This window comes from Hyperoodon ampullatus (assembly GCF_949752795.1).
Source record: "Hyperoodon ampullatus genome assembly, chromosome: 14".
NCBI classification, from domain to species: Eukaryota; Metazoa; Chordata; class Mammalia; order Artiodactyla; family Ziphiidae; genus Hyperoodon; species Hyperoodon ampullatus.
Genome location: NC_136927.1, coordinates 85,419,211 through 85,433,928, shown reverse-complemented (window position 1 = coordinate 85,433,928; position 14,718 = coordinate 85,419,211). Strand labels below are relative to the sequence as shown.

General features: G+C 44.6%; 1 protein-coding gene across 1 annotated transcript in view; it reads left to right on the top strand.

The window, feature by feature from the left end:
* Positions 1 to 530: 530 nt before the first annotated feature.
* CDH26 (cadherin 26) overlaps positions 531 to 14,718 on the top strand; it is a gene marked incomplete at both ends in the record, with an annotated part of 29,784 nt that continues 15,596 nt past the window's right edge. Inside the window, 13 exon segments of the mRNA XM_079719118.1 lie at positions 531 to 699; positions 2,478 to 2,644; positions 2,842 to 2,969; positions 4,938 to 5,091; positions 6,674 to 6,776; positions 6,779 to 6,915; positions 6,917 to 6,942; positions 11,455 to 11,503; positions 11,507 to 11,566; positions 11,568 to 11,603; positions 11,605 to 11,614; positions 13,573 to 13,671; positions 13,674 to 13,811. Of these exon segments, the coding sequence (XP_079575244.1) occupies positions 531 to 699; positions 2,478 to 2,644; positions 2,842 to 2,969; positions 4,938 to 5,091; positions 6,674 to 6,776; positions 6,779 to 6,915; positions 6,917 to 6,942; positions 11,455 to 11,503; positions 11,507 to 11,566; positions 11,568 to 11,603; positions 11,605 to 11,614; positions 13,573 to 13,671; positions 13,674 to 13,811 (1,276 nt within the window).

Here is a 14,718-nt window from a genome sequence, read left to right as displayed (position 1 = left end):
TCTATCTATCACACCACACGGCTTCCAGGATCTTAGTTCCCTGACCAGGGATCGAACCAAGGCCCATGGCAGTGAAAGCGCTGAGTCCTAACCACTGGGGCACCAGGGAATTCCCAGTCCTCCTTACTTTAAATGTTCACTGTCCCAAAAGCTTTTAAGTGTCTGCTCTCTGTGATGTTTCACCAATATTCATTAGTGTGTTCATTTCTCATCAGAAGACTGATAGGATGTAGGAACTGAGACTTATAACAACTTGCCTATGTTGACACAAGTGGAGAAATTGAGATTTGAACCTAATAATAACAAATGAAGTATTTTTTCAAGTCAGTGCATTGATTTGTTCTACAGATGCTGGTTGAGCACCTGGTCTGTGCCAGCACTGTGCTCAATCCCTGGGGCCACAGGGTGAATGAGAGCCTGTGATCCCTGCCCTCAGGACCTTTCAGTCTATGGAGGATACAGATGCAGGACACAATTACACCAACAGGTATGGGGTTAGTGTCATCTAATCAATGGTTTGTACAACATTAATGTGGTTCTCTGCTTCCTACGTTTATTTTGGTGTTGCGAATCGCTTAACAGGACAAATTGTAGATAAATCCTTGATTTTCAACATCAGGATCAGCGATGTGAACGATCATGCACCCCAGTTCCCTGAGAAGGAATTTAACATCAGTGTGAAGGAGAACCACACTGCAGGTATGCACGGTGGGGCCTCGGGGCTTCCTGTCCTCTCTGTTCCATGAAGGTTTTCCTGCTTGCATAGTGACAGGGCACTCGGTTCTAGCTGTCTTCAAGGAGACTTTTCCTGTTCACATCCCAAAGGTTGCAGAGTGTGGATTAGAGCAAAATGCTTTGAGGTCTGCAAGCCTCATTTTGTATTGGCAATGAACTGATGTGAAAATTGTCAGTTGGAAGAGCTGATACATAAATATCAATCTAAAATAAAGCCAAATGAATGAGGGAAGAAGCAGCAGAGGTGGGTGGTAGGATCCTGAATATCTCTGCGAATTTCTCATCTGTAAAATGGCAGCAAAATGGCATCTAAAATTTCTGAGCTATGAATCTGTGAGTCTTTAAACCCAAACCACCCTCACTAAAATGTGCATCTATTTTAATAACACAAAAGCATTATTTATTTTGCAAAACAGTCTCTAGGAAATTTGGAAAATTCCAAGAAACAAAAAGATTGAAACGGAAAGCATCTCTAATACTACCAATTAGAGGTAAGTAAAATTAATGTTTTAGTTTATACTCTTTCAATATTTTTCTTTGCATTTTATATGTGTGTATGTATATACCCATGGTATATTATATTTATATATGTGTATATATTCACAGATTTATATATATAATTACAAATGTGTATTCGTATATCTACATGCTTTTTTTCATCCTTGTGGTAGTACAAAATGTATATGTGGGGCTTCCCTGGTGGCGCAGTGATTGAGAGTCCACCTGCCGATGCAGGGGACACGGGTTCGTGCCCCTGTCTGGGAGGATCCTACATGCTGCGGAGCGGCTGGGCCCGTGAGCCATGGCCGCTGAGCCTGCGCATCTGGAGCCTGTGCTCCGCAATGGGAGAGGCCACAACAGTGAGAGGCCCGCATACCAAAAAAAAAAAAAAAAAGTATATGTGTATATATCAAATATTTATAAATATATGGCATGCTTTTTTATATGTGCATATTTATGAATTTTCTCTTTAAAAATGCAATTTTGCTGTTTGTAACCTAACAGTATTCTCCTACAGCATCCTGTTGTGTCATATTTTATTTTATGGTATGCTTTAAGGTTTTTAACCAAACTTTTTGCCACCTTTTGCTATTTTTATAAAACATGCTTCAGTGAACATATCTGAGCTAAATGTGTGTGCCATTCAAGTATTTACTAAGCAGAAATTCAGACAGGTAGAATTGTTGGTTCAAACTGCACACACAACTTAAGTGTTGCAGTTTATCCGTCTCCCAGCAACATATGAGACGGTTCAGTGTACTGTTCATCTCTGATTATTAAGTGCTTGAACACACGATAGCTTTCTTGGCCATTTTTATTTCTTTTATCAGTTGCTTGTTCTTTTCTTTGTCCATTTCTGCTGGTGTGATTGTCACTTTTCTACATATATATTAACAATGTCTATGTCTCTATGTGCCAATGTGTATTTCAAATATGTTTTCCTGGTTTACCATTTCCTTTTAAATTTCGCTTATAGTTTTTTTGCCACACTTTTAAAAATCGATTTACCAGTTTTGTCCTTTAAGCCTGCTACATTTGCAGTCATGACTAGAAAGTGCTTCTTGACCTTATGACTATTTATCCCTCTTTATTTTGTCCAGTATGTCTACAGCTTGACTTTGTATTTAAGTATTTAATCCACTCTGGCGTCTGTCTCAATGCCATTTAGCAAAGAATCATCCTCCTACTGGTTTGGTAGGCTGCCTTTGGCCGACAGTAACAATTTAAAAAATTCTTTCCAAGTCAACCTATTTTTCAGATGTTAACAGTGGATTTGGATCAAGAAAATACTCCAAATTCTCATGTCCTTTACTTCCTTGTTTCCCAAACACCGTTACTGAGAGAAAGTGCTTTCTGGATTGACCGTATTAGTGGAGAAATACGACTGTCAGGATGCTTAGATTATGAGGTTATGCACACTTTATTGTTTTGGAAAAATGAAATGGGTTCTCGCTCTCTGAGCCCCAGACTTAGGGTTTCTGTTTGCAGTGAGAAACCCTCTGTGGCTAGACTGGCTACTGAAATTGCTAAAATGGACTATTTCTGTATTAATGTTCCCCTTTCCTGTGTCTGAAGGGCTTGACTTTCCTTTTCCTCTCCACTTAGACTGCTCCTCGGCTTGCATTACTAATCAGAGCGGAGGATTGTGGAGGACCACCGTTGTCATCCACGGCCATGGTTCACATACGTGTGCGAGACGGCTACAACCACATGCCACGTTCAGCCGGGACTGTGTAAGGCGCCTGCGTGGCCTCGGCTTCTAAGTCCCCACACGGATGGCCTCCACGTCCTAGGCTTGGTTTTGCTGAGGGAATTCCCCATATCACCCAAGATGTGTGCAATGCTCCAAAATAATGTAAATTAGAATCAAGATGTCAACTCTATTGATAGAGAACCAGTTAATAACAGTCACGTGAGCGTACATCTTTACTATTTTGTTCCAGAAACTATGTTCAGAGCATTTACATGGATCCTTAGGTTCTTACTGGTTGGAGCTGCTGCATGATTTCCATTCTGCAGGTAAGAGAACTGAGGCTCGGGGAGAATGGAGGATTCCTGCTCCATCCACGTCAGGGGTTCTCAATTTCCATACTGTTGACATTTGGGGCTGGAGGAAGGGTACGGGGTAGGGGAGGAGAGGCTGTCCAGTGAATTGTAGGATGCTGAGCAGCATCCCTGACCTCTGCCCACTAGATGCCAGTAGCACCCCCAGTTGTGACAACTGAAAATATCTGCAGACCTTGCAGAACTGGCCCTGGGTGAGAAGTCTGGGCCTGAGCTTTGCACACAATGTTCAGAGCTCTGAAATAGGAAAGATGGGTAGGTGGGTTCGGGCCTGGCTTTTCCAAGCTCACCTGATTTATATATATTGGGTTCCACACAGGATTTCACATGCTACTAGGTCCTCAGGCTTGAAGAAAGTGTTGGCACCCACTGTTCCCATCAGTTTGGAAACACCATACCACTTAAAATACGGAAGATTGCTAAGAGAGAAAGTAAAAACCAGTCATGATCTACTTTCAATTTCTTAATTTTTCATTCTTCCATATGAACTTTTTTTTTTTTTTTTTTTTTGCAGTACGCGGGCCTCTCACTGTTGTGGACTCTCCCGTTGCGGAGCACAGGCTCTGGTCGCACAGGCTCAGCAGCCATGGCTCACGGGCTTAGCTGCCCCGCGGCATGTGGGATCTTCCCGGACTGGGGCACGAACCCGTGTCTCCTGCATCGGCAGGCGGACTCTCAACCACTGCGCCACCAGGGAAGCCCCATATGAACTTTTAAAAGGAAAATGTCCATTGTATTTGTGTCCTTCTCCTGACCTCTCTCAAGGAGGCCTTTCCTGATGACCTGGTTAAATCCCCAACCTGACCCCTGCAATATACACACACTCAGTTCTCAGCTCCCCTGGTGATGGGATTTTTGCTGTCTTGTTCACAGCACCTAAATCAGGATCTGGTACACAGTAGCCTTTGTTGAATAAATAAATGCTACAATTATTTTTTTAAACTGTCATTTAAAAAAATTAATTGTATAGACCAAAAGTTGAAATGTTTTCAGTGAAAGCACCTCACCTAACAGTATATAATAACTGAAACATATTTATTATGTTTGAATCTTGTTTCAAAATCCTTCTCTGGCTTAGTAAAAAGCTGTGCTCCCAAAAGTAGGACTGGAAAAAATATACGCTGTTATTTTGATGTGCTCATCTAGAGAAATTATCTTGTCACCAAAAGTGTTGAATAAGGAGCTATTTGAAAGATCTATTATATGTTAGAAAAATGATCGTCTTAATTGAAATAATCGTAAGAGCTCTATTTTAGGAGTAGAGTTAGATTTTTTTTAGGCAGCATAAACTAAGGTATGTATTATTATTTTAAAAATTCTTTAAAAAGTAGTGCATCACGTTGATTTGAAGGGTACTTTTAAAGTTACTCAGCTATTCAGTTATTCAAACACCAAGTCACAGGGAGCAGGGAGAAGATGTTTGTTACTGATGCTTGTTCTGCTGTAACAGGCAGAGTTTCAGATCCTTAGAGGTCAAGTTCAATCACAAGAGGATATCCAGGTTGTTGTCTCCAAGGCCTATGTTTTCTTTCTTCTTTCTTTTTTTCCTTTTTCAATTGCGTTTCTTTTCCTCCATGACACTGAAATGATGATTGCTTCTGTCAGTATAACATTTAGATGGCGGAAGGCTGAGCCAGCCAGGGCATGTTATGTCTTGAGGTCCAAGACGGTGATTCGCCATTTACGTCAGCATGGAGAGTGAAGTTCAATATATTAAATGGCAATGAAGAGGGACATTTTGACATTTTGACGGATCCTGAGACCAATGAAGGGATTTTCAACGTAATCAAGGTACATGCATCCCCGCAGGTAGCTGTAGATGTTGAGGCCCTTTCTGTAGGATTCCTGACAATGAAATAGGCGCCAACAGTGGTGATGATCCATGTGTTCTGACCCCCATGGCCAGTGAGGAAGGCAGGGCTGCACAATGATTTCTGCCATGGACCCTCAGCCCTTTTGCCTTCATGGCTTCTCCCACCAAAATTATACATATCAATATTAAAGATTTTTTAAAATTCTTTAATTAATTTATTTTTGGCTGCGCTTGGTCTTCATTGCTGTGCGTGGGCTTTCTCTAGTTGCGGTGAGCAGGGGCTACTCTTCGTTGCGGTGCGTGGGCTTCTCATTGCGGCGGCTTCTCCTGTTGCAGAGCATGGGCTCTAGGCACGGGCTGCAGTAGTTGTGGCACGCAGGCTCAGTAGTTGTGGCATGCGGGCTCTAGAGCGCAGGCTCAGTAGTTGTGGTGCACAGGCTTAGTTGCTCCGCGGCATGTGGGATCTTCCCGGACCAGGACTCAAATGCATGTCCCCTGCATTGGCAGGTGGACTCCTAACCACTGTGCCACTAGGGGAGTCCCTTAAAGATTATTTTTGATATGACTAATTACTCCAACATTAAATTTTTTTTGTTTTAGGCAAAATTAAATAGATTTGTATAGTCCCTAACATTTTTTTCTCCTGTTGTGATAAAAGCACTTAAAGTATTTTCTCTAACCCTATGAGTTCATTGTTTTTCCTCCTGGGTTTGAAAGAAATTAGAGCATTTGCACGGACCTGTAAAAATATTGTGGGCTCCTGGCAGTTTGCCTGCTGTGACTAGTGGAGAGTTGGCCCTGCAGTAAAGTATTATTGTCTCATTTACTGATAAGGAAACCGAAGCCCAGAGAGGTTGGGTTGTTTTCAGGAAGTCACACAGCTGGAATAGCGGTTCAAACTGGGGCAGTCTGATTCCAGTGCCTTTAGTCTTAATTGCTCTCAGTAGACCCTAGAAGGACCAGTGCCTCTGGGGCAGTGCAAGTGAGTCAACCTGGGGGTCAGTTTCAAAGGCAGATCTGAGTTACTAGGTCTGGGCTGGGGCCTGTTTCTGCCTGTCAGTGTAACAAGCTCCCAGGTGATGCCGATGGGCCACATCCACCCTGTGAATAGCAAGGCTCTGTGGATTCTCTACACCAGATGCCTGGGGCTGAATTTCCCAAATATTCCGAGTCTTTCAATCCTTTTAAGTCACTGACCACTTTGTACCCTGAATAGCTATGATCATTAATATCTATATTTCTCTAAGCTCCCCTAATTTTTTTGCAGTAGAGTTGTCACATTAATGTTTTATTAGGTTATGGTTTTTGTTGCATTTTTCATTACCCTCTAATGGATGGTGGCTCTTTTCAACCAGGAGCAGGGAGGGGAAAAAAAGAACTCCATAAGTGATCTGAAAATGGGCTGACGACTGTCTTTTGATCGTTATCAAAGATGACGTAAATAATAAATGAAGCACAAAAGCCACAGGCGCTGGGTTGGCAGTGACATGCGTGCTGAGCAGGCTTCGTCTGGCCAGCAGAGCTGCGGGTGCTAATGCAATCTTCTCTCTGCAGCGGCTGCCTTTGGACTGTGAGACTCAGCCAGTGCAGAGCCTGGTCGTGGCCATGGAGAACGAGGAGCCGCTCTTCTCCTGCGAAGGGGGGCAACTGCAGAGGCCCCGCAGGCTGCGGCCAGCACCACTGCGAGTGTGCGGGTGGCCAGCGTCAATGACCCGGCCGCCTTCCTCCCCGGGACCTTCATCATCAGTGAAGGCGACGGCGCTGGGCCTGGGACTCAGGTGGGCATTTTTAATGCTACTGATCCCGGACAGAACTGCCAGCCGGACAAGGTGGGGAGACAGGAGCGGGACGGGTGGTGGGTTATGCAGAATGAGCCACATGCCCCAGAGGATTCCTGTTGGAAATTAGCTCCTTTCATGTGCTCCTGAGGACGACTCCATTCCAGTTATGAGAATACCAGAAGCCACCCAGAACACACTTCCCCAGGTTCAATGCCTTCTTGTTTCTATAGCAGTCTCTGACCCCCAAAGGTGGAATCCACTTGTCCATTTCCTTTGCATTTAGCACAAAATTCTTTTACAGTTTTTTCTTGTATTAAAAGAATTTGTTATGTATTTCTAGTTCCCCTTTATCAAAGGTTGTAAACTGGCAGCCCTCTGGCTTCTGGGCAACAGAAGTGTTTTCTTTCTCACTGTGGTAAAATGTATGTAAAGTTTACCACTATCAACATTTTCAGGTGTGTAGTTCGGGAACATTAAGTACATTCATATTATACTTCACAGTGTACCCTCACCACTGTCCATCTGCAAAATCTTTCCATCCGTCTCTTTTCATCTTCCTAAACTAAAACTCTGCCCCCAGTAAGCAATAACTTCCCGTTCCCCCCACCCCCAGGACCTGGCACTACATTCAACTTTCTGTCTCTATGAATGTGACTGCTCTAATTATGTCATATAAATGGGATCACATAGGACTTGTCCTTTTGTGACTGACATATTTCACTTAGCATAATGTCCTCAAGGTTTACCCATGTTCTAGTATGTGCCCCAGAATTTCCTTCCTTTTAAATCTGAGTAATATTCCATTATATGTATATACCACACTTTATCTATTCATCCCTTGATGGACACTTGGGTTGCTTAGTGTTTTGTTTTTAAAAACAAAGTTTCGATAATCCCCAAGAAGGTGGCAGAGTGGGAAGCACCAGGAATCTCTCTCCCCATCCAGACAGTTGTGCTGGCAGAATCTGTCTGATGTACCTATTTTGGAACTCAGGAATCTGTTGAAGGCTTGCACCTTCCAGGGGAAGGCAGACTGTAAACTGTGGTTAATTTTGGTCCATTTCAACTCTTAGCACAGTACCTTCCCCAGCGGCTACCCTTCCCCACCTCCAGCCCCACGGAAGGCAGCTGTGAACGTGTCTCTGGAATCGTGCACACTGCTTGTGGGAGCCAGGGTGGGCAAAAAATTAACAGAAGTTAATTCCCTTCTTATCAGTAATTACTTTATATATAGAAAGATTAAACTCTCCAACCAAAGGACAGATTGGTAGAATGGATAAAAACACATGATCTGACTCTATGTTGTCTTCAAGAGGCTTTCTTGAGATCCAAAGACACTAACAGGTAACCTAACACCATATACAAAAATTAACTCAAAATGGAGCAAGGACCTAAATGTAAGACCTAAAATAAGACAACTCTTAGAAGAAAACATAGGACAAAAGCTTCACAACACTGATTTGGCAATGATTTCTTGGATATGACGCCAACGGCACAGATAACAAAAGAAAAGATAGTCAAATCAGACTTCATGAAAATGGAAACATTTTGTGCACCAAAAGACACTATCCACAGAGTACAAAGCCAGAATGGGAGAAAATATTGGCAAATCGTATATCTGATAGGGGATTAATATCTAGAAAATACAGAGAACTTCTAAAACTCAACAAGAACAAGAACAACAAAACCCGTGATTCAAAAATGGGCAAAAAACTTGAATGGACATGTCTCCAAAGAAGATATACAAGTGGCCAATAAACACATGAAAGATGCTCAACATCACTAATCATCAGGGAAATGCAAATCAAAACTACAGCGAGATACCACTTCATACCCAGAAGAATGGCTACCATAAGAAAAACAGAAAACAACTGTTGGGGAGAATGTGAAGCAATTGATACCCTTGTGTACCACTGATGAGAATGTAAAATGGTACAGCCTCTGTGAAAAACAATATGGCAGTTCCTCAAAAATTAAAAATAGAATTATCATATGATCCAGCAATTCCACTTCTGGGTATATACCCAAAAGAACTGAAAACAGGGTCTCAAAGAGTTATTTGTACATCCACACTGATAGCAGCATTATTCACAATAGTTAAAATGTGGAAGCAACCCAAGGGTCCACTGATGGATGAATGGTTAAGCAAAATGTTCTCTATACGTGCAATGGAGTATTATTCAGCCTTAAAAAGGAAGGGAATTCTGCAACATGCTACAATATGGATGAACCTTAAGGATATTGTGCTAAGTGAAATGTGCCCATCACAGAAAGACAAATTCTGTGTGATTCCACTTATAGGAGGTACTTAGAGTAGTCAAAAGTCATAAAGACAGAAAATATAATGCCAATTTCTAGGGGCTGGCAGGAGGGGAATGGAGAGTTATTGTTTAATAAGTACAGAGCTTCAGTTTTACAAGATTAAAAGAGCTATGGGAATGGATGGTGGTGATGGTTGTAAGGCAATGTGAAATATTTAATACCACTGAAATGCACACTTAAAAATGGTTAAGGTGGGGGCTTCCCTGGTGGCGCAGTGGTTGAGAGTCCGCCTGCCGATGCAGGGGATACGGGTTCGTGCCCCGGTCTGGGAAGATCCCACATGCCGCGGAGCGGCTGGGCCCGTGAGCCATGGCCGCTGGGCCTGCGCGTCCGGAGCCTGTGCTCTGCAGCGGGAGTGGCCACAACAGTGAGAGGCCCGCGTACTGCAAAAAAAAAAAAAAAAAAAAAAAAAATGGTTAAGGTGGTAAATTTTATGTGTATTTTACTGTGATAAAAAAAGAAAAAAATAATAAAGCTGCCATCATGTAAAAATCAAGAGATTAAGCTAACAACCCGAATTATCTGGATGTTCTTGAAAAAGAGGAAGATTCGGCATCACTGGGTCTGTGTCCCACGAGGTCACGATCATCTGGGGCATAGAGAGGGTCCTGCATCATGTCCCTTCCACCTCTCACTCAGCGGTTGGCCCCAATCCCCATCCAAGCAGTTCGCTCATTTCTGCCACCTGCTCGGACCGTCGCGGGCACAAGAGTTTGAGATTCTTCCTTAGAGCAATGCTTCTCAACTTAACCATTGAGAAGGACCATATTTTGCTTCTTTTAATTTCCAATTCACTGTGGAGTAATAATTTTATAAAATATTAAAAAATAAATTACAAAAAATGATTATGTACTTGGGGGTCACAGTAATGCCACTGACTATAAAAATTCCCCAACACTTGCTCTCAGTTTCTGCTATTGTCTCATTGTGGGCAGCTAACCAAGAGCTCCAGACCAGCACAGGTCCACACAGGTGCATGCTGAGTTAGGATAAGAATCACCTGGAGGGCCTGTTAAAATGTCCTTTGCTGGGCCTCACCCTTGTGGTTTCTGATTATGAGGTCTGAGGTGGGGACTGAGATTTGCATTTCTAGCAAGTTCCAAGGTGATGCTGAAGCTGCTAGTCCCTGGACCTTGCTTTGGGAACACCCATGTAGAGCCTGTATCTGATTCAGTGCTGTATTCCCATCCCTACAGTATGGTTGGTCCCTTTAAAAACCATGACCTGTCAAATATCAGAGAGATAGGTACTGACCTTTTCCAAAGCCTTTACACAACATGAAAGAGAAGGCATGGAAACTCCCTTTCTCTGGCCCTTTGGTGGAGCTGCACCTTTTCTGTGTTTGCATGTGGGTACAGGCCTTTCCTTCTGCACGTCCCTCAGGAGGAACAATGGCTGTGCTTGGCATTCCGGCTTGGTTCCAATGGCTGCCTTCTTTTTTTTTTAAAGGGTTTTAATTTTTTTATAAATTTATTTTATTTATTTATTTTTGGCTGTGCTGGGTCTTCGTTGCTGCACACGGGCTTTCACTAGTTGCGGTGAGTGGGGGCTACTCTTCATTGGGGTGCTCGGGCTTCTCTTGTTGCAGAGCACGGGCTCTAGGTGCGCAGGCTTCAGTAGTTGTGGTGAGCAAGCTTAGTTGTTCTGCAGCATGTGGGATCTTCCCAGACCAGGTCTCGAACCCGTGTGCCCTGCATTGGCAGGATTCTTAACCACTGTGCCACCAGGGAAGCCCCCGGATGGCTGCCTTCTGATTCCAACAGGTCTTGGGGAATTCCGGAAGGCTAGGTGTGCCCGCCCATGAAAATGGCATCAGGTGTGCACAGGTGCGGGAGGATGTAGACGACCACGTTGCCTGACCGGATTACCCACGTTTGAATCCTCTGGGCTCCAGGGTAATCAAGAAAGTCCTGTGCTTCTCTGCAAGGGCAGGCTGCTTTTAACATTAAGCCACCAGCACCTGCAGGCAACTGAAATTGGCTCTTTTCCAGGACGAAATGTTTTCCCTAAGGTGGACAGAGTTACGTGCAGCCCGACAAGTACAAGGCTCTTCCTATTCTGTGAATACCCATTTAACACTGTAGTCTGGCCTCAGATCCCTGGGCCTTCGTCAGATTCGTGAACGCTCCTAACTTCCTAAATTCACGGTAGGAATTGTGTCTGCTGTGATATATTTGGATTTGTCTCTCTTGATGTAACGTGTTAACTTTAAAAATTGCATGTGTTTACTTCTACAAGATACGAACTGGCTTATGATCCGGCAGATTGGGTCAGTGTAGATGAGCTCTAAGGGGCAGTAATCACCAGGAAGCAAGTTGACCGCGAATTCCCTCAAAAAAAAAAAAAAAGCCGTGAATGACAGCTTTTACATGATCATCGCTCATACTTGTCGATGATGGTAAGGGTTGACCCAAAATTGTCAGGGGGGTGGGGATGTATTTTCTTGCTTCTTAAGGGAAAATGACATGGTTGAGTGTCTTCAGAACACTGGGGGAAATATAAAATAAACCTTTATATCACTGTGGATCCATACTGGTGATTGTTTTTTATGATAATTCTTGAAATAGCAAACTAGGGGGCTCTGCCTTGGAGAGAGGGGCAGTGTTCGTTCAGAGACGATGAGCCTGATCAGGGCGCTGCCACCACCCCAGCATCGTTTTCATCTGTTCATAAGACAACTCTCCAGCTCTTTGTCAAAGCCAACTGCATATGATAAACATTAGCACAGTTTCCCTGTACTTGGACCAGCTTATAAGCTCATGTGAATATGACCGTACAGGACAAATTTGTTATCAACCAGGATGCATGGTCTCATGAGCATGTTTTAACACTTTTCTCTATAATCTCCCAAAGCTGGGTTTCTAAACCTACCAAAGCATAAAGCTGAATAAATAAAAAATTTCAAATAACTTTAGTGATTGTATTTAAGAAAAATCTGTAAAAACCCAAGTTCCCAGGGCTATGTGGTTATATATCCCATTTGTATAATTAACAGTAGAATGTTGGTTAGGGAGATATCAAATCTGTGTTCCTAACTGGTGTTAGGTGAGGAGGGCTCCATGATTTTGTTATGGATGGTTTCACGAATGGCACTTTTTTCAGTGGAATGGCTTTAAAAAATTAAGCTTTTATTTTGAGATAATTGTAGACTCACATGCAGTTTTTAGAAATAACGTAGTGATATCCTGAGTACCCATTGCCCAGTGTCCCCCAGTGGTACCACCTTGCGAAACCCTAGTGCAGGATCACGACCAGGACTACAAGATGCAACAGCAGTCTGGGTGCAGACTTTTTCATCACCACGTCACACGCATCGCCCCCTCCCTGCCCCCCTGCCCCCCCTGCCCCCCAACCCCCAGCCTCCGGCCTTAACACCTTGCATGACTGATGTTTTTTTCTTTTTTAATTAATTAATTTATTTTATTTATTTTTGGCTGTGTTGGGTCTTTGTTGCTGCGTGCAGGCTTTCTGTAGTTGCGGTGAGCAGGGGCTCACTCTTTGTTGTGGTGCGCGGGCTTCTCATTGCGGTGGCTTCTCTTGTTGTGGAGCACGAGCTCTAGACACCCAGGCTTCAGGAGTTGTAGCACAAGGGCTCAGTAGTTGTGGCTCGCGGACTCTAGAGCGCAGACTCAGTAGTTGTGGCGCACGGGCTTAGTTGCTCCATGGCATGTGGGATCTTCCCGGACCAGGGCTCGAACCCATGTCCCCTGCATTGGCAGGCAGATTCTCAACCACTGCACCACCAGGGAAGCCCATGACTGATGTTTTAATCTACTCGGTGATTCTACATTCTACCTCGTTCTACAAATGATGTGAAGGGGCAAGTGTTTTGTTTGTTTGTTTGTTTTTTAATTTATTTATTTATTTTTGGCTGTGTTGGGTCTTCGTTTCTGTGCATGGGCTTTCTCTAGTTGTAGCGAGCGGGGGCCACTCTTCATCGCGGTGCGCGGGCCTCTCGCTGTCGCGGCCTCTCGTTGCGGAGCACAAGCTCCAGACGCGCAGGCTCAGTAGTTGTGGCTCACGGGTCTAGTTGCTCCATGGCATGTGGATCTTCCCAGACCAGGGCTTAAACCCGTGTCCCCTGCACTGGCAGACAGATTCTCAACCACTGCGCCACCAGGGAAGCCCAAGTGTTTTGTTAACTTATCCTGCCCAGATATTCTGAATTTTCAAAAAGCAGGAAAACAGATTGAGCCCCTGCAGTAAAGCTTATGACTTTCAAAGGAAAACGGCCTCAGTGTTTCTATGGAGTGATTCTTTTCCCAGAGGCTGAGAACGCTAATTTCCCAGGGGTCTGTGTGCATGGAGCAGCCTCTTTAGTTAATCAGCAACCCTCCTGGAATTCCCCCGCCACAGGTGTTCCGCCACGGACGGGGACGGGGACCATGCTGCTCTTCCTGTCAGACACCAATGACAATGCGCCCACCCTCCACCCTCGGTCTCGATACCTGGAGGTCTGGAGTCTGCAGGAGGCAAGCCCCTCCCCATCGAGGCAGAGGATGGGGACCAGGAGCCCTACTCCGACCCGTTCACCTTCAAATTGGACAGTACCTGGGGAAACACAGAAGACACGTGGAAACTGGGGGAAAATCATGGTGAGTATTCACATTGGTCGGGGATAAAGGATGGAAAAAGACAGAAACCTGACTTCCACAGACTTAAGCAAAAGAGGAATGTGTTAGCTATGTAACCGAGAAAGAGGCCAAGTGAGCCTGTGTCCCAGCAGAGCTGGGGGCTCCGAGGACTTCCTGGAGAAGGCAGCTCCAGACCTTGGCCCTGCCTTTCTCTGGGTCCTTTCATCTTAAGGCAGGCTCTGCTCTGGAGGTGGCAGGGTAGCAGCTGGGAGTCCCTGGGACTCATCCTGGCACCTAGCAAGAAGGTGTACCTCACTGCAAGGCTTGAGTTACCTGTCCTGCTCAGCATTGTGGGTGGGGAGGGCAGAAGTGCTGATTGGCTGGCTCTGAGCCCACCCCTGGATCTGGCTGGGATCTGGGCTTAGCTTCTCTTGGCCCACACAGGCTGAGAGTTCAGGAAGTGTGGGCTCCCCCAAAGGAAAATTGGGGTGCTTTAACCAGGAGGAACCACCGGCATCCAGTGTCAGCATCCTACTTTGTGCTTCTATTAACTGGTCTCTAGGATGTAACCTGTTTTTTAGTTGAAACTGTGAGTCCATGTTTACAGTTGCCAGACCCAGAGTGTGCCGTAAAGCATTGAAACGTACCCCCAAAGAGGTCTGGTCTTCCGGGAGGTGATCTCCAAGCCCTCGGAATACCCTGCCTGATAAAAGTGTCTCTGTTTACCTAGGGGAGGGGATCTTGTGTCCATCAATAGGAACAATGTGATTTAGGGTGTGACCTTTGGGTCATGTACACGTGTGGGTGTCAGTTAATCAGCCATGTAGGTGGCTAACCAGTTTTACAAGACCAAGTTCTGATAAAGACCCTGGACACAGGGCTCGGTGAGCTTCCCTGGTTGGCAATATTCCATGCATCTTGTCACTCA